General features: G+C 38.6%; 1 protein-coding gene across 6 annotated transcripts in view; it reads left to right on the top strand.

The window, feature by feature from the left end:
* SULF1 (sulfatase 1) overlaps positions 1 to 20,140 on the top strand; it is a 123,982-nt gene that overhangs the window by 43,201 nt on the left and 60,641 nt on the right. For 5 of the 6 annotated variants that reach the window (XM_065668414.1, XM_065668410.1, XM_065668412.1 and 2 more), the window contains 2 exons: positions 17,144 to 17,203; positions 17,526 to 17,760. In XM_065668414.1, coding sequence (XP_065524486.1) covers positions 17,589 to 17,760 — 172 coding nt within the window. In that variant the 5' untranslated portion in view covers positions 17,144 to 17,203; positions 17,526 to 17,588. Of the gene's footprint in view, positions 1 to 15,806; positions 15,931 to 17,143; positions 17,204 to 17,525; positions 17,761 to 20,140 lie in introns of those variants that run through there. The other variant, XM_065668413.1, reaches the window with a different exon arrangement.

Raw genomic sequence — 20,140 nt, forward strand, 5'->3', positions numbered from 1 at the left:
CACTTGCTCGTCTGATCTGAGATGTTTGCAAAAGCTAAAGCAATTCTCCACCAGTTAAGGATTGAAGTTTCCCTGGTGGACTGATGACCTTTGATGTGATAATTGCTGGTTTTCCTGAAACTCCGAAAGAGATCATATATAGTATGGTTAGAAGAAAAAGGGATAAATATTAATGAAGCATTGCATATTCATTCAAAACCAGCAGGAGCCCATCAGTTAAACACTTCTTTTCATCCCATGAGGCAGGATAGAAACTAAGATCCCTATAATATTTGCCACATAACTTATATACCTTAATCTTGGAGCAGTTTTACGGAGTGTTGTGTATCTCTGTGGCTAAAAGCTTATCTTGTTATTGAGAAGAATATTCTTTCTGTTAGGTTTTCCTTCTTTTGAAATTGTCATTTGAAATTTAATGTAAAATGTTATTTTAAGTATTTTTACCTCTTATGCAACACATACACATATGTGTAAGAGTATTAATTTTCCATCATGGTGGCCTCGAACTGAATCCAGGTGGATCCTAAGTTACTACTTTTCAGCATCCTCTTGCACACAGTTCACTACCATCTGCTTGATCTTGGAAAATAACAGCTAAATGTGCTATAGTTAGTATACAGTTCACTTGCTTTCTCATAAGCTGGGAGAAAAGATAAATGTTTGCAGAACAAAGCAGGGACAACATATCCTATTGCTTACTGCAAAGACTTTATTTTTGTTACAATAAAGGTGCAAGTGTTTTATTTACCTCATGAAAATACTTTGTTCTGGAGTTAGTTGTTGCTTTAGTTCATAGAATCATAGAATGGTTATCATAATCACAGTTAGTAGGTGAAAAGATTCTTAGAGTTTGCCAAAAGGCTTATCATCCCAGTCAGATGTTAATTTGCATGTCTGTCATGGCTTGGAAAAGATTAAGTGTTAGCCTTTCTTCTACCATGTCAGCCGCATTGTGCTGTTATCTTGAAGTATTTTAAAGCCAAATAAAATTGAGATTTTCAGACTGATTAGCTGGTATGACTGCAGAGGCATTTTTGTATACAAGAAATGTCTTTGTTATAGCAGCCATCATATCTGACCAGCTCCCTAGGTCAAGAAAATGAAGGGCTCTTGGTCTGTTGCAGAAGCAACTTGTGGCCTACAACTGGGCCTGCTTTCATATGCAGACACTTACTGCCAGCCTAGCAACATACATGTTCTCTTCAAATGATTAATTTAGCATCAAATGAGACATACTGTTTCTCTGGAAAACATCCTTGTAAGGCTGACTAAAATGGGAGGTTAAATATCAAAGGGCTAACACAAAGAAAGGGAATGATCAAACAACTAGGCTATTTTGTGATTTACATGGGTTATTTTGCTGATGATTAAGTAAAGAAAAACCTGCTGAGATGAAGAGTAAGCAATTACACATTGAGGAAACTCTCATACTTATTGCCTTATTAGTAGCATTCATAGACTGAGAGACCCTCCACAGGGTGATTACTTGCTAATTCCTTATAGCCAACAGCTTTGTTGTGCTTACACTATGAGATTTTCTTGGAGGAAGGGAAAAGGCACTGAATGCATAGCCACTGACTATCAAAGAAAAATTGTGGAGTGCAGAAAAGATCTGTAAATAAAGAAAGCTTCATGCCATATTGATGGCTGTATCCTGTCTTCCAACTGTCAATGTCTTTTTCTAGAAGGCCAGTTAATAAGAATAATACGTTAATCATAACCACTGGTTATTGTAAGATACAGAATAATTGCCAAAAGTGGGAGATATTTCATTGTCAGCACAGGTGACAACAGCAGTAATAGACATGGAAGTAGAGAAAACTTTGATTACAAGACCATAAAAGTTTCTTTTTACTTAAGTTCCAGTGTGTTGCACTGAAGACTTGGGAAAATATTTTCACTACTAGCAATTTCTGGTTCCTCCCATGTGCAGTATGGTTTCCTTTCTGGTAAGGAACCTTGACTTTATGCTGACAGTTATTTTAAGCTCCTTTCCTGCTGCAAGGACAGGGGAAGGATGCTGAGCAAAAATTAGGTTCAGATGTGAGTTGATATTGTTAGATAGATTCAAAAACAATTCTAGTAATGATGGATAGAAAAGAACATCTTACCTGCGCCTGTGCCAGTAATGAACCAAAACATACAGATGGTGACTCCTGCTTGAATGCCATCGAGTGCTGTTCGTTGAGGCACAAGCATCTTGTGAGGACTCTTTTTTCTGTGGGAGCATGTAGTCTAGGGACCTAGGAACAAAGTACGAGATAATAACAACAGCCTGATCGTAGGATCAGCAAGTTCATCCACTGGCACAACTGTGCTAACTTCCAGTTCAAGATGTGCTCCACTTGCTGCAATGGATGACATGCCTAGTTAACAAATGATGCATCTGCCGTGATAGTCCACAACAGCAGCAAGCGATATGTCATAGCTTAGTTCCCACTAGCATTGTCATTACTGAAGTCTGAATGCCCTGTAGATTATGCAATTTAAATGCCCTCTGATAGAAAAGCCAAGGGTGTTGAGGAGTATTTAAATATCGAATGTTCTATATTTACATATGGCAGAGAACCATAACGCAGATGAAGACTGTAATATGAAGCAATCTGAATTTTGTTTAAGTAAATAGCTAAACATCGGTAAATCTTTTGCAGCTCCCTTATTTTGCTCCTAAGGTAACAAGCACTATACACTTCTGAAAAAATACAGTGTCATGGCTTAACCCCAGCCAACAACTAAGCACCACCCAGCTGCTTGCTCACTCCCCACGCACGCCAGGATCATAATCAAGAAATGAGAAACAGAAGTATAAAAGTAAGATAACTCATGGGCTGAGGTAAAGACAGTTTAATGGGACAGAAAAGGAAGAAAGGAAAAAAAGAGGAAAAATAATAACAATAATAATAAAATAACTAGAATATACAAAACAAGGGATGTACAATGCAATTGCTCACCTCTTGGCGACTGGTGCCTAGCCAGTTCTTGAGCAGTGGTCCCCGGTCAGCTTTCCGCCACCCTGTTTATATACTGGGCATGACATCATACGATATGGAATATCCCTGTGGTCAGCTGGGGTCAGCTGTTCCGGCTGTGTCGCCTCCCAGCTCCTTGTGCCCCTCCACCCTTCTCACTGTCAGGGCATGTGAAGCTGAAAAGTCCTTGAATTAGTATAAACACTACTTAGCATAAACACTGCTTAGCAACAGCTAAAAACATCGGTGTGTTACCAACATTATTCTCATAATAAATCCAAAACACAGCACTGCACCAGCTGCTAGGAAGAAGTTAACTCCATCCCAGCCAAAACCAGGATATACACTCTGTCTGATATTCCTACAGTATGGAGCAGTAAATGAAACCATGGTAATACCTTGAACACTGACCCAAACACAGCATTCTCAGCTTATAATTTTCTTTAATAATTTCTGAATAGTGTGTGGTTAGTAAGTTTACAGGTAAAGAGATGAACTAAGTGTAAGACAGTCTTAGCTCAAATGTAAGATTGATGAATGGAAACAAGTCAAGAATACATCTTCAAGGAGGCTTAGCTGGGTGATTATTAAGGATCAAAGCTCTTTGTCCTGTCTAGCTTGACAAGTCATCATCCATAATAAATTACAGAATGGTGTTGGATTTGGAAAGCCCTTCTGGTATAACATCCTTAGCAGTAATATTATCAGGTTTTAAGGGAGGTCTTGTACTTCTGACTGTCATTTAATATCATAGGGATGTATGATCTGAACTATGTCTTTCATTAAAGGTAGAGCTGGACAGAGGATGACAGTTTAGCTTTCAAGAATTCGGATTTTTTGATTTCACACTGCAATGGAAACAAAAGCCTTCCAGTGGGTTTTTGTTTGTTTGCTTTTCTTTCCACCACATAAAATTGTACTGAAATTTATTTTCAGGTTGAACAGTTAAGGATTTTCTTCTGAGCCTCAAGTCTCGGAGTAAATAGAAAGCTTAACCTGGACTCAGAGTAGTTGAGCTGATACTTCTATGTTTTAGTTTCAATGTTATTTTATTGATACCAGTGATAATCAATTAGCTAATTCTTTGCACAGTGAATCAAGAAACTTGCATAAAGACATTGCGTAAGAAAGCAGGAAAAAATACTGAAGGTTTTATATCCAACATAAAGTTTGCAAACAGAGAATGACACATTAAAAATTTGTTCAAAAGTCCTATTCAGCAGGATATTTCCATAACATATGGCAGAAGGCGTAGTTTTTCAGCCATAAGCCTTAGGCAGGTATTAGATGCTAACTTGTGACATTCATTGCACTGTCTAGGAGATGCATATGATTCACACTAGTCAATCAGCTGCCTTGGTTTTAAGCAATTTCACGCTAAAAAGAAAACGTATTAGCAAAAGCTCTTTCCTATTTTGTTACGGTTATGTGCTTCCTAAAATTGCCTTCCCATTGTGTCCTCACCTGTAAGCTAAAATCTGTATCATTTGACTGTTAACAGTTGATTTGTATTTTGTATAGACTACTGAACTCAATGTTAAACCATAGAAGATAGGATAATTTGTAATAAATAGATCCCTTTTTATTATACTGGTAAAGGTGATGATTTGTGACATGCTCCATTCTACTGTATCACAAATTTTGTTTGTTGCTGTTTACAACCTTCACCACAAAACTGTGGATTTATCCTTAATGATTGCCTTGTGAAAGGTGCTTGTCCATTGCAGCTTTGAGGGCAACCTTCCTGCAGTTATAGATAATGGGTTTTGATTCTCATTCAGCTGCGTAGATACTTTTTCATTCGTTTACAACTGATTCTATTGTTGCCTGTGCATGTCATGACCATGAGGTACTCCTGGCCCTGCCTGCTTCTGCCCACCCCCTGGGGCTTATGAGTCAGGACCCCATTCCAGCCCCCTGGGGCTCCTCCATCACCTACCCATGTCACAGTGATGGAGGAGCCCCGTTTCATCTCCCTGAAATCCCCCTGGCCCTGCCAGGCCATCATCCATGGTGCCATATCCCTGCCCAGGTGCTCCTGGCCATGGCCCACAGGGCCCATGCTGTGCCCTGAAAATGTGGCTATAGGTGTTACTTGAAACACAGGAGGATTTAATTTGCAGATACATAAAAATTACATTAGCGAACATAGGAAACACATTCCAGCACTCAGGCATTTTGCTATATCTCTTTGCATTTCTATTCCATGAAAACCTGAATATGTAACTCAATATTGTAATAAAGGCCTAGTTTGGAGAGAGAAAATCATGCAGGAGTTTTACAAATAGTTGCAATGTTAAGATAAATGCCTCTGACCAAGGGTCAACAGAGTTTTAAATGCAGGAGACAATGGAAACATAATCCAGTGCCATATGATACGTTAGTGTAGTGCATTTTGTGTTTCGGATCCTTTCTCTCTATACCCTGAAATCTTTGGCATATTTTTTGCCTGAGTTTTAACATATCTATAATCTAAACATATTTTACCAGCTAAGGAAAAGGTAAGTTCCTAGGAGCTTCTAGTAAAATAGAAGACCCAAGAAGGTGGGATAACCCAAGCAGGTGACCAAGCAGTGGGTTATGCTACGTGCTGTATGGGTGCTGTCAGCCCACAGCCCACAGCCGAGGGGAGGGAATTTAGGGTACATCGTCTGCTTGAAACCACTCTGCTTTTAAAGGAGATGCTAAGGAAAGCTAGGAATTTCTGCATCTGCTGTCCAAGAGGCACTATTTGCTCTTCACAGTAATCCACAGAAAGCACCTCTAATCGGGGGGGAGAAATTATCTGGAAGCTATCATAGTCTAAGAAACCTGTGACACTCAGTCTCTATTAATAAGAGCTTATGATCAGAGTTGCCTTTCTGTGGACACAAATTCATGTTAATCGCTTCATTCCTAGTGTAAAAAACCTCTGGGAAATACATTAATAGATCATAATAATATCTTCAAGAATAATATGGGAGTTTGATAGATTTTAAGATATTAAGAAATAAAAAAGATTTGTAAAATTTAATACATGAAGGGCTGGTTATGATTTCCCTTTTTTTTTCCACTAGACTTTTCCTATAAAACTGCTTTATTGCGGTTATAAACCTTCCATCAAAACTTCTTAAATAAAATCTAGAAATAAACACATTTTGTAAATGCAGTGCCATTGTAAATAGAAGCTTTGGAAAATTATCATTATTCACTGCCTGCAGCCTGTGTTTAGAGTTTTTCAGTCTTCTAAGAAACTCTTAAGCAGTTTGAATGATACTTTCAGGAACAATTGGAACTTGTTGACAGCTCTAAAAATTTGAAATTCCATATTTTAAAGCAATAACTGTTTCACATAGTGAGACAGAGGTTGTAGCTTAAAAGCTGCCTGCATTTAGACTTTAAAATCAGCCATATGGGACAGAAAGGGTCCCTCTGGAAAAATATTCATTTAACTCTTGATAAATGACTCATTTTTGCTTGTTTATTTTAAAGGACAACATACACAGGTATGTATTCATGGCAGATGAATTAGCTCCTATATTATGAGTGTGCAGTGTGGTTAGTGTGAAACATTTACACCACCCAGCTCATCAGAAACCAGTCAGATCATTTGTTTCATTCCAGCTGTGCTCTTTACATTTACATGGGGCCTGGGACAGATGGGATTTCAAATCTCTCTTCCCTCATATATAGAGTTGCACTTTTTTTCCAAATCCTGACTGCTTTTATCACTCTGCTTTATTAACAAAATGAAACAAACACACAAAAAAAGAATGTTTAAACAAGCTTTCATTTCTGTTGAAGCAGTGACCCACTGAAATAGTTGGAAGACTTCTGCCCAGTTCAAGGGACTTTGGATAAGGCCTGAAATTCTGTCTAATTCCTATGACTGGGGAACAGAATTTGGCCTTTAATATTTAAGACTTTTAAATGGGAGGGACAGATGTCAGGCATCTCTTACAAACTGTGTCTAGTGATAAAATAAATGGAACAAGAAGACAGTAGGAAGAGTGTTAGACTTGTGGGCAATGAGAGACATGGATGCTACTCTGTGATACTACTATACACTGAATTCCAGGACTTGCTTTGGTGCCAGTGTCCTTAAGAAAACAGCCTCCTAGTGTACTGCTGCCCTCTGGATCTTGGGAAGCCTGTACCTGTAACAAAACTTGTGGGGTTTTTTTGGCACTATTCATTTCTGGTCCTGAGAAAAACATAAAATGTTCAGAAATAACCAGAAATAGAAAAATAATGTTTTCAGTCAATCCAGGTCTTTGAAAATCTTTATTGATTCATTTACTTTGAAAGGAAAGGCTCTGTGAAAGTTTTGTTTCACTTAGTTCATCTCACTTTTCCCTAATAGCAATACCACTTTAAACAAATATTGAAATGTATTTGACTCAACACTTGCTAAACAGCATCTAAAATACCATGTCCAGTTCTAGGTCCCTGATATGGGAAAGACCAAGATGGTTGGGGTTGGAGCCCTGGTCCTGGGTGAAGAGTATAGGGAGCAGGGTTGTTCAGCCTGGAGCAGAGACAGCTTTGGGAGGTCTAACAGCAGTCCCTCAGTGCTTACAGAGAGGTCATTGAGAAGGTGGAGCCTCTTTCTTGATAGTCATGCATGGCAGGAGAACAAGAGGCAGTGGACATAAATGTGGACAAAAAAGGCTCAGACTGAATGTAAGGAAAATCAAATTTCACCCTCAGTTCAGTCAAGCAGTAGAACAGGGCCCCACTGCATTTGGGCAGCGTCCATCCTTGGAGTTTTCAAACCTTGGTAAAGTCCTAAGCAGCCTGGTCTGACCTCACAGCTGAGCCTGCTAAGGACAAAGAAGTGGATTCTCTATATGTTGGTCTAAGCATTCCTGAATTGGGTCATTGATGCAGTTTATGAGACACCTTTCACATAAGAACATTTCACCTGCATTTAGGGGAAAAAAAACAACGAACCATCCAGTAAAGCAATCATTGATGGTTTCCCCACAATAATCACTGTAAACTGGGATGCCTCCCAGATTCCTTCCTACACAAAATGAAGAAAAGCACTACAGTTCTGTGCTTTGCCTTTCTATCTCCTCTCCATTAGGTGGGAATGGTTTCAGATACATCCTGCTCCTTCCTGCTCCTGATTCATGCTGTATTATTCAGATGCTTCTACCTAATGATTACCAGTTTCCATTCCCGTCTTCCCTCTCTGTGCATAACGCACAGTCAGACACTGGGACGTAAGGTGGACTGCCTGCTCCATCACTGATAGAGAAAATATTTCAGTAAGTGTTGCATCAGGCATCTTAGTCGGAGCTTGGCTCATGAGCAGGCTTACCATTAATTATCTGTAAAGATATGTTATACATATCATTTATAAATATGATATAAAATCATGTCTCTTCAATGCTAAATAGGAACTTTGCTTAGTAAGAAATGCATTGTGAATAAAATTATGGATTCTTGATTATATTCAGCTTTTTCTTGCATCCTTTAAAACTGCTCTCTCACCTACAGAAGCTACGATGGTGAAATTGAAAGTACCTGTATGTGAGCTTGAAAGATGAAGAGAGCCTTTCTGTAGGCATTTTCCCTTGGAAAATGCAAATGCATTTATATGTGCTAGCCTTTCAAAATGTTTTCTGACATAAAATTATTCACAGAATAATTTCAACAAGTCCTTCTGGAGTCTCTTAGATCTCAGACTGACGATTATTTTCAAACAGCTCTTTGAGAACAGATTACCAGAATTCAGGCTGAGAGAATTTATATTCCTCAGACAGATAAGCTGTATATGGTATATTCTGTCCTTGAACAGACTCTGATTCTGGGCTTTTTTGAAAGGAATACTAGTTTTCAGATGAAATTCATTATCCAGATGATTCTTATATTTTGGCTTTTCTCATGTGTTTAGCTTTTCTTGAAGTATTTAGCAAAGATCTTAAAGCAGCTTTGCACCAGGGTTGTATCAAAGACCCTGCAAGAGGTTGTTTTAAGGAGCTGACCAGTCCTGTTGAAACCAGCAGGCATATTTATTTTACATAGCAGAACATATGTTTTGGGGTCTAAGTAAGGACCTGGGACACCTGATTTGGCAGTAAATCCATCACTTGTGTTCCTTGCTCATATTTGCTGCCATTCCTGTGCAAATCCTTTTTCACCTGGTAGGACATGGCCATGTGGAGCTGACTTTCTGAGTTTCCCCACAGTGTGTCAGTTGCAGGTCACTGGGAATCCCCCCAAACGTATGCAGGTGTGTGCTTGAGTGGGGGCTGTGGGACAGCAAGGTGACAGGATTGGAAGGATTGCTGCAATAGACACAAGTTCCCAGTGTTTGTGGGCTGGGGCTGTACCTTGTGCCCCCCCCCCAGGTGAACCAGTCTGGGGAACACTGGGCCTTCTGGTTATAAAGGCGATTAAAAGTAAGATTGATAGCAAGAGTGATGTGCTTCTCGGCAGTGCCTCAAGTCACTGCTAACTAGTCTTTATGGAAAAGGATATGAAGCATCTGCTTTTTGTAACAGATTGTTTTATTTGGTCTATGTTTACTATTATTAGTAAGCTGGTTTCTCTATAGCACAGGTTTGTCAAGGAGGAAGTTATTTAAAAACAGATTTCTTTATCTGTCAAGGAGCTTTTACATGTATATCAGTGAAAGTAAAGTTTATACTGTGCCAGGACTGGAAAAGCTGCTTGACAAAAAGAAGTACGCTAGTGAGGAAAATCTTGCTTCAAAATCAGTATTCAGGACCTGATCTGTTGGGTCTATCTTAGAATTCCTACTAAAGTCAGTTTGAACTTACCAAGAGTAAAAGTCATTTGAATACACTGCGCTGCAGCTTAAAGTATGTCTGAGATCCTCTCCTAGGAGTACAGGTGCTGCTATCTGTTTATGTACAGACACCTATATAGATTCATAGTGCCAGTTCCTCATGCTTCAGATCTAACACAGGCTCCTCTGGTCCCCGTGAGCTCCTGATCCTTCCCCCTGTGCTGTCAGCAAGGAGTGTGGCCAGAGCAGCCATGCATTAGGCTCTGCTCCCACCACCCATCCACATGATGGCACAGCCTACCTTAAGCTCTCCCTGTGATAATGGAGATGGACATGTTCTCTGCCTTCTCCTATATACGCAGATCTGTAGATACTCTGTGCTGAAGATGCTGTATTTGTATTCAAGTTGATCGCGTCCATTTATTTAGGAAAACAAACTTACCAAATAAAAAATAAAAAGTCCCTCTTTCAAAGAGAATTGCAGAACTTTGAGGGGAAGTAAACACATCTAGGAAGGAAGCTTTTTAAATTGAAAGAGTTCTTTACCTAAAGGAGATGTGAAAATCTGTGCTCATGAGCCGTTTCTAAAGCTGATGGACTTAAATAGAAACTTAAAGAAATGTGCAAACTGTGTCGCTGTTGTTCACCTCTGTTATATGATCTCCCAACCAAGACTACTTAGTGGATTACTGAATCGGCACTGTGTTATTGTAAGGTATGTTTTCATAATGCCCCACACTGCTGAAGTGAGCAGGGATAGAGCAAAGATATGTGGGTTTAAAATGGAATTTTAAAATTACCTGCAATTCTTTCATACACAGAATTTACCCTTTATGTTTGAAAAATAGTTGGAGTCTCTTAGTAATAATATTGCCTGGTAGATGGAAAGCCACTTTCTTTAAAGATTAAAAAAAACCTGATATCAGGAGCCTGTTTGGACCCTAGTGCACATCTAATTATCTTTCTCAGTCTTAATTATTTAGCAAGTGCTAATAAAGTGCACGTATCATGACACTCATGTTTAATAAGCATATAAATTTAATTGATTTTTTTTCCTCTCTTTGAAGACTAACAGACATGGAATTCAATCACAAGGCAATGGCATTATAACTTCCAATATAACATCAGGTTTTAATAAGCCTCCTGTTTGCTGCACACATGTGCTTAAGACTGCCTGGAAACCAAATCAGTAGAGAAAAGGGATTACTTTAGATTACTTTGAAATGTGCATTGTTTGAAATGGCCTCTGGTGACCAGCTTTCATGAATGGCTGATTTTACTTGTGGGGCACGTCATCTGGCTCAATTATACCAGGCTCTTTTGTATGACAAGTGCTCTTCTTGGCTGTGTTGAAATATGAAATTCTAAAACAAAGTAAATCAGATGGTGAGAAATAAATTGAAGTAACTGCATATTATTAGCAGTTTGTAACTTAGCAGCATGCTGAAAAATATGCAGGAATTTTCTTTTGAAACTTTCACAGATTTGAATCTAATACAAAAAACATTATTTTTATTTTTCACTGATGTTTTATTCAACTATAATAACAGCATTAAAATCAAAGGCATTTTTCTTTTCTCAAATACAGAGAATTTCTTCTGCAGTTACGTATTTTTAAAACGCATTTGGAGTTTGTTGTTTTACTCTTGACATATGAAGTGTTGGAAACTTTTACGTAGAAGAATATTCCTTAACCTGTACAAAGCTATAAAAGTGGGTTAGCAAGTGTGCATTATACTTTCAAGTCACTGCAGGCTTTTTCCTTTCCTGTCTGTAACTGTTTGTGAAATTACAATGTAAAAACGTAATACAAGGTTATGATTCTCTCTGCCTTCAATTGCTTTAAATTATAGTTACTTTAAATTAATCTAGCCTGAGGCATTGACGATACATCATTATAATACACATATTATGTTTGGAAGGAGAGCAGATAACTGATTGATTAGTAAAGTGTGCCAATAGATAATTATTAGATTAGACCCCGATAGGAATTACATTCTTTGTGTTCGCTGCAAATCCTCTACTTTACAACTAAGATTAGGGGATTAACCTTTAAGAAGAGATGGTAGGTCTTACTTTTTTCCTGACTTATGCTGTACTGTAAATGTGTTTCCCATGGCTGCAAGCTTGCTATTCCCACAGGAAACTGACCTGCAGATTTACGCGGTCATGCCTGGTAGTCTGAGATTGCAGTGTTTGCCTTTTAAATATAAGACAGAAGTGTGAGATGTGAGAAGAGCATTAACATTACTAAACTTTAAACAGTCATCTCTCAACAGTTTTTCCACTTAAGTGCTTCACTGTATTACAGAAATTGGGGGTTGTTATTGTTGTTGTAGGGTGTTACAACCCTCTAGTTGTCAGGGCAGTATGGTTTAAGGAAAGATTTAAGATTTCTGAACCACTATGTTGCTTTGGTCAGATGAACATCTCACCTCCCTGACCTTATGTAATTTCAATCTATCTGCACAATCTTCATGCAATTACTAATCTTATGAAATTACTAATTTTATTGGGTCTCTAACCACACACCTGTTATGATTCATTTAGCATAGACTATGTGAGGCTTTAAGAAGTCCATCCATCCTTTGACACAAACATCAAAGGCTCACAGAAGCCATATGTGTGTGGCTGAGAAAACATCTTTCACTCCCTTTCACTTTGGAGTTTCCACATACGCAGAATGCTCCAGAGTGCAGGGCATTGCTAGGTGGACACAGCTGACTTCAGAGCAGGGAACTGAAAACGGTAGGCATAAACCATGGAATGTGACCTTAGCAGGGTATGGATGTGTGAAGCCACCTTCAGTTAACTTGATGACAGTGACGGCGATTTCTGGCGCTACAGGCAGACTGGCAGGTGTTTGGAATGGTGCTGACAAGGTGCTCTCTCACCAATGTGACCAACCCTCAAGATCATACTGGAAATTACAAAACTCTGTCAACAGCAGAATCTCTACTCTTTATACTCTTTTTACTCGAAATCTCTGCTGTTTATGAATTATAAGAATTCTTGTTGTCCCTTGCCTTTCTGCTTTTCTTATGGAGAGTCTGATTTTAAGGAAATGGAGAACACTAGGGTCATGTTTCTATAAAAAATGTTCATTAAAGCTAAAACTGTCAGCAGGTCATAGGCAAAATGCATAGGAAGAAAGTGCTTTTCTGCTTGGTGTGAGGAAGGAAAACTCATTTTCTTGTGGTGATTGATAGCTGAGGTCTTGTTTGTTTGAGAGGTTTTATCCATTTATTTATCAGAGAAACCTGTAAGAAGAAATTATCCAAAATGATCTTTTGCATTAAGGAAATGAAGCAACTTATCACTTGCAATGACAAGGCCGCCTGCTTCTTTTCTGTGTTTTTGATGTATTTTTGTGCAAGTTCCTAGCACTTGTCAGCAAATCTTAGAAATATCCTAAGCAGCAAAACATTCATTTTTGGACTATATCTTAATAATACACACCTATGCAAATTTTTTGGAGGCAGGGAAATCTAAGTACAGAGAAATAATCAGTAGGATACTGGATAGTAATGGGGAACAAAACACTTAACCACAAAATTGCTACTGCATAAAGAGTTTCTTGATTTAGGTTCCCTGTGGTACCTTACATTCTCAATTCACTGGGCACATGTATTGCTAATATAAGCAGAACAGAATCCAGACTTCTGGTGCTTAAGCTCCGCAATCACAGTCCACATTATTACTAGTACTATTATCATTTGTTATTACTGCGGCTTCCTTTATTGTCCATAGTGGATCCGTATTTGTTTCTAAGGAAAGGCCACTAGAATAGTGGGCCTTAACCTATGACTTTGGATGATGTGATGTCCTCAATATCATGATCAAAAGAAAACACCAGCTCTGTAGTGCAGAGAAGACAAAGTCGTCTCACTTGGCCATGAATGTGGGGCGTTGCATAGCCACTGCCCTTGTTAATTATCCCCACATTTGATTTCAGATTTATAAGCAAGAAAGAAATCTGTTCATGTAAGCCAGATGCCCTGTGTAAGGGTATGTGGAAGCCACATTTGTAGAATGTTAAATATGGAGAAGTTCATATGCCTTTAAAGCTCATAATCGAGTATTCTTGTGATACTCAGTGCCCTGTTTCAAAAGCAAAGTGTATGATTCTAGACAGATTTGTATTGGCCAAACACAAAATGGCACTTTTAGTGATCATAGTAAAAAATGTGGACATGAAAACAAAGTGGATTTTCAAAGGGAAAATTCTCTTTTTTCAAAACTATCTGTTGTTGTGATCCAGATTAAGCACTTTCAGTCAATGCACTGAAAAATCTCGGCCAAAATGGATATAAAATCTATGAATTGTTTAAAAAAATACGATGCTACCTTTTGCTTTTCTTCCTAGTCACTAAACATCCTCTTAAGAGACCTAGAAATAAAGTCCTCCTAGTTTTTATGCCACATCACATGAAGTGGTACTGTAGCCCTTCTTTGCGGTGCCCTGCCAATGTAATTCAAGTTTCACAGGTAATTCTCCACACCAATGAGTCCGTGAACTGCCTTTTATAATAATAGCAGCATAAAACCAACCAAAAATCCAAGTTTTCAGATTTTATCCCATGAAAGGTGAGTACAAACTGTGAATTTGTGCTCCTGGGGGATAAAAAAAAGGAATCACTGAATGAAAAATTACATCCAGATGAGGAAAAAAAGTTTCCTTGGAATTTTCTGGTTTCATTTTTTTACTGATTACATTTCAGTTGTTCCATGTACATTCTATAGGGAAAATATCACTTACATTTCCCAAATAGCATATATAGAAGTTATGATCATCACTTGTTTACTTGGCTAGAGAAAAGCATTTTATAGATTTTTACTGCCTCGATTTCTGAACACTGCACAAAAACTTTATTTCTGCCTGTGGATTTGAAAAGATTCCTTTTAGCATTTCTCCTATTTTCATCCTTTTCTCTAGACAATTACAATGTCCACAGGGGCACTTACAGATTACCAACCAGTATCCCACACAAGCATTGCAGCCTTGTCTTCCCTATCAAGCCTATATTTTGATAGTTTTCTTTACTTTGTTTCCTTCTAGGGCTGGGAAACAGACTTTAAAAGGGCAAGTTATCAAAGATCACCTTTTAATAAAGATTTATCATATGCAAAACTGAAATGAGCAAGAAAAGTTGGCATTACTGTGCTTTTGTGCAAGAAACATTCAATGAGTAATTAATTTTATAAGCGTAGATTAGTCCTGATATCTTCCTTTGTCCTGCAAAGACCAAAAATAAGACCTGGTAAAGAAACCCTTCACACTTTTTCCTAGAAAAGACTTGTCTAATGTGGCCCTAACATGCTAAAGCAAAAGGAAGATTTAAAACTAACTAATAAAGCTCCAAAAGGGTGAAATGAAGAATACTTGTTAATGTTCATTTGGGTTAGTGTCAATTTTATTAGCACTGAGGTGTAATTGTCAGGAACTTGCAGTTTTGTCCTTGGGGGATTATTCAAACAAGTTGGTGCCAATGTTTGCTCAGTGCAGTCAGGATGACTGTGCTTTCTGGGTCAACATTGTCTGAAAAAGTTTGCTGTACAGTACAACTGAGGTAAGAAACTAAACACTGAGTCTCACTTCACACAGCCTTTCGTGCTTTGTGAGGTGAGTCAAAGGTTTGCTATTTAAAGATCAGACATTTAGAGAAATTGTATTTCTGCTGTTGCACCAAGAGCATGTGGTGTCTGGTGTCTGTCAGAAGAAGGCTGGCTTCTCCGGTAACCCTGGTCTTGGGGGCTTTTGTCAGCTTTTATGTGACTTAGAACAAATACATGGAAATTGAACTATTTTAAAAAGTCAGTTCAGACTAATTACAGACTTCCAGTGTCCTTCTGAATGTTGTGTAATCACTGAAATGGTATTTAACTTTAAAATGTCAATCCCCTGTATTGGCTTTGCAGTGCTCTAATGTGAAGTGGGAGGCTGGACTGTTTGTTGGTGTAGAGACAATGAAAGACAAGATTTCTTTGCCACAGACGCTTGGATATTCCTTTTAAAGATGTTCACACTCTTCTGGTGTAATTGCAGCCTGCCAGAGTGAGGAGCATGAAACTGTTTAGCTTGTGAAGCTTAAAATAAAAGGTGTATGTGAAAACAAGAACAAGATCCTTTTTCTAGCAGTCCAACACCAAGTCCCATCCCCTGCTTCTCCTCTGGCTTCTTCCCCTGAAATTTAGAGCACCTTCCTATTAATGCATTTCTAGGTGAGTGATGAGGCCTTTTTTGTCTTCTCTGTTGCTCATTAAATTATTTCTACTTATTAATCTGTTTGTAGCTCATGTTGCATGTCTGAATGCGAAGTCTCAGGTGTGGGTGCACGCAGATCTCCTGGTGAATTATGCTCCAGTCTAATTATATACTGTGCATCCCAGTTCCCATGCAGGCTTCCCCTTGGGCAGACCTCTTGAATGTTCTTGGGCTTGGGTGGGATTGTGGTTTGGGGTTTTTTTCTTGACAGATATCACTGTGCTTTATCCATAGCTCCAGAATAAAACCAGAAGGAATGTATGTGGCAGGTCAACACCCTGGAGGGAGTAGGCAAGACTCTGAGGTTTCTTTCCCAACCCCTTCCTTTTTGCCCTCAGACATTCCCTTCCTTCCTTTGTGTAACAGGATGATTTTGCAAAGCTTCATTCAGTAATGCCAAAAGTGTTAAAGTGTAAGTGGCTACCTACTCCTCTCCACACAAATCAGTCATTTTCAGTCACAGGTTTAAATCTGCTGCAGCAAAGACAAGCCTCTGTGCTTGCATCAGGTCTTACAAAAGCAAGGCTGTTTGACTGACAGGTACAGAGAGGAGGTTCTGATAATGTACTAAGCTGAGTCTGGAAGCGGAGTATCAAGGATGAGGCTGTACTAGAGGTACTGCGCTTTACGGATGAGGCACTCAGGTCCGTTGTTGATTGATTGAGGGACAGTTACGCTTTTTCACAATGCTGGGTAAGATCAGCTGGACTGTCACTTAGTATGAGCTTTCTTGTCAGTGAGAAGATGACTTTTCACATAGTGATCGAATGCAGATTGCAAAAGGCAGCCATGCTCTCCCCTCTGCTTTGTAAGGGTTTAGTTGCTCATGCAGGTGATTTAACCGAAAATAGCTTTATCGCTCTACTACATGCCATATGATGGAATTAACTCCTATTCTTGGAATCTTATGCTGGCTATAAATACTGGAAAAGTACCTGTGTTTGATGACGTGAGATACATGTCCTTCATCTCTAGCAGCTAAGGTGCCGTCTAATGACTGCGTAGGTATGGTATTAAATTAAGTAGGGAAGCTGGGGGGAATGCAAATTTATTTCATTTTTATTTCAGGGCAGAGAAATAAGCTGTAGTGAACAGTTCTGGAGACTTTGAAGCACAGCCACAGTACTGAGGTCTTTGACTGACAAGCCTTCTGCTTTCTCCTTCTTACAGGGCTCCTCCTACAGATGTTCTGAACACGTCTGCATCCCAGCAATTTTTTACTGCTCCCAGGTACTGAGTATAAGGAACAAGCTGCATAAAAAGAAGCGTGGGGTGTAGGAGAAGCAGCACTGTGAGGCGTATACTAGAAGTCATGCCTATACAAAATGCAGGCAGTGGCATGACTTCAAGCAAAAATTATTTGAGAAGGCATAGTTGCGGAATGATCGAATTTATTCTTAGAGAATGACAGAATAGAGCTCTTATTCAACAATATGGCTTATAATCTTGTTAAATGGTATGTTTCGGGCTTGGCTTTACTAGGTGTCATCCTTTCACTATGTGACTGAAAGTTTATTTATTGCTTGAATAGAATCTCTTTTCTTCCCTGCAGGTCTTGAAAACTAGAGCTCAGGCACTTCTGGACCAGTCTTTTCATTGAAATACTGGAACTACTATGAAGTCTTCCTGGTTTGCACTCATCTTGACAGTGCTCAGTACTGAACTGCTAAGAAATCACTGTTCCACTGTCAAGTCCCCAAGGTTTAGAGGACGTGTGCTGCAGGAGAGAAAAAATATCAGACCAAATATCATCCTCGTACTCACAGATGATCAAGATGTGGAGCTAGGTGAGAAATAATTGTTATTTGCTGCTTCATTCATCATGTGTCTCTCAGTAATTTCTGCCAAGCAGAAAGTACTTTGAATTCAGAGAAGGTACTAGTACTGCAACAATATCGGAATGTGGGACAAGTTTGGAAAATGAGTTAATTTAATTTAATAACACTCATCACATTTAATTAAAGACTTTAGGAAATGTATGCTTATCAAAATCCACCGAGAAAGGCTTTAATCACCACCGTAAAAGGATTTAATAATACATGCAAGGGTATACAGATAAAAAAACTTGCATCAAAAACTTTTTCACTTTGTGGCTTTCTATATCACCTCAAAATTTGAACTTTACACGGTTTTAACCCTTCCCTCAGAGCTGTATAGGTGAGTATTTGTATTCTCTATCTATCTGTCACATATGTGTATGTCTTCTGACATGTTTATGCACATAGACAAACTGGTCTGGTTTCAGGACAGATACTTATCTTTTCCATAAATTATCAAACCATTTAAAATCCATCTGCTTTTAAACTATGCTATATGTATAAAGATAGGATAGTTTTGCTTTCACAAGTATACTAAATATCTGAGCACAACCTGGGCATACCAGCCAGAAGTGATTTTTATATATATTTTTCTTAGGGTGGAAAAAGTTAAAACCCTTGGATGATGTTCCAGGAGGCCTATGAATGTTTTCCATTAAGTTAGAAAGATATTAATGGTAGTTATGCATATAACTGATTTTTTGGTTCACTGCCCAAAGTGAAAAATCAAGGAGAGCAAGAGGATCATTTTAGGTTACCCCCAAGCAAATATTTTAGTTTTGGGGGTGGAAGATAGGATCAAAAAGGTGAAAAATTGGCAAATCAATTGAAAGTGAAATCTTACATGCTTAGTGTTTTTTAATGTCAGACATTTTTTTAATAAAACTATAGTGAATTTCTAAACAAAACGCCATATGTCATTGAAAAATCAAAACACTTCATTCCAGAAAACTTATAATAAAATAGTTCTTTTTTTTCCTAAAATCACATACTTTTAACCGGAAAGTTGTAGACAAAAAGTGGTGTAGATCTAAAAGCAATTTGTTAGTTGCTAGCCTGCTTGTATTGTCATGATGCAATAATAATTTACACAGTCCTTCAGGGTTGTGAGAACACAATTAATGAACTCTATTTTATGACTGAGAGCTAGTCCTTTTATGTAGCAGGGATCCAAGACCTGGCCTTTAGATCTGAGCACATCTTATCTTTTTTATTTCTCACTCTTTCAAACGTCTGCTCTGTTTGGCCATGCCGCATAATGAATGGCTGTTCCCAGCTCTGTTTCTGACCTAAGATACAGCTATTACAATAGGAATGCATTTCTTCTTGAAAGAGTTGCTCTGAAATCTTCGTTAAAAGGGTCAAGTCATGTCTTCCTTTTTGTGGTCTAAAAAAGCTTACTTTCTCCAAGACACTGGGGAAGGTAGGTCAGCAGACACATCTCTGAGCAGTGTTACTGACTTGCTGTCTTCAGTCTTGTGAGAGGGTTTGCAAGTGGTGAAAGAGGAGGAAGGATGTGGCAAGCCACTTTGTTCATATTGTGGAGCTCCTCTCTTTGAAAGCTACTCTGGATGTTTGCAGGGCACTCTGGCTCCTATTAACAGGCAGCTGAGCAATAGTCTGGATGTGTATGCATTCCCACTGCACTGAATGAAGACACAGGTTTCCCCTTTTCATAGATCATTTCACAGGAAACAGGATTCAGCCCCAAGACTTACTGTACTGCATTATTCGTGCTTCTGCTAATAAATCATTCTGTTTATTTGAAAAGTAAAGCCATACTGTTTTCCATGTGTGAATTATCCCCTCACCCTTCAGTGATTCCTGAGAAAAAAAACTTTAGTTTCCCAAAGGTCAGTGCAAAGTAACCCTTTCTGCCACAGACGGAATAAAACTTGGGCACTGGTATCCAAAAATCATAAGACTGAAAGTCTCTTGATATGGATTCTTTGCTATTGTATTCCCTGCATGAACATTTCTAAAAGCTGTTCTAAATGAATGTTTTAACATAAAAGCATAAAAGTACATTATAGACTTCAATCAGGAAGAATTTGTCTCCAGAGCATGTATAAGCATTGAACCAAAATGTTCAGCTGCCTGAGTGCAGATGATATACCCAGGAGTTATCCAAAGCAAAATCTACAAGAGGCAGAGAGCATACATTTAGCTAGTGCTCGAAGCGTGAGTATGCACATCTTCCTATCGATCTGTACCATCCCCTTAAGTTTTGCTTTCTGAATACAAATAAGTTTAGCAGAGCTACTGTCTCGTTCAACTTATCAGATAAAACGCACAAATTGCTCCACAGCTCCAGTCAGTTCCTATTTATGCTAGGAGGAATGTGTCACAG

The sequence above is a fragment of the Lathamus discolor genome, chromosome 2, assembly GCF_037157495.1.
Source record: "Lathamus discolor isolate bLatDis1 chromosome 2, bLatDis1.hap1, whole genome shotgun sequence".
Classification (NCBI taxonomy): Eukaryota; Metazoa; Chordata; class Aves; order Psittaciformes; family Psittacidae; genus Lathamus; species Lathamus discolor.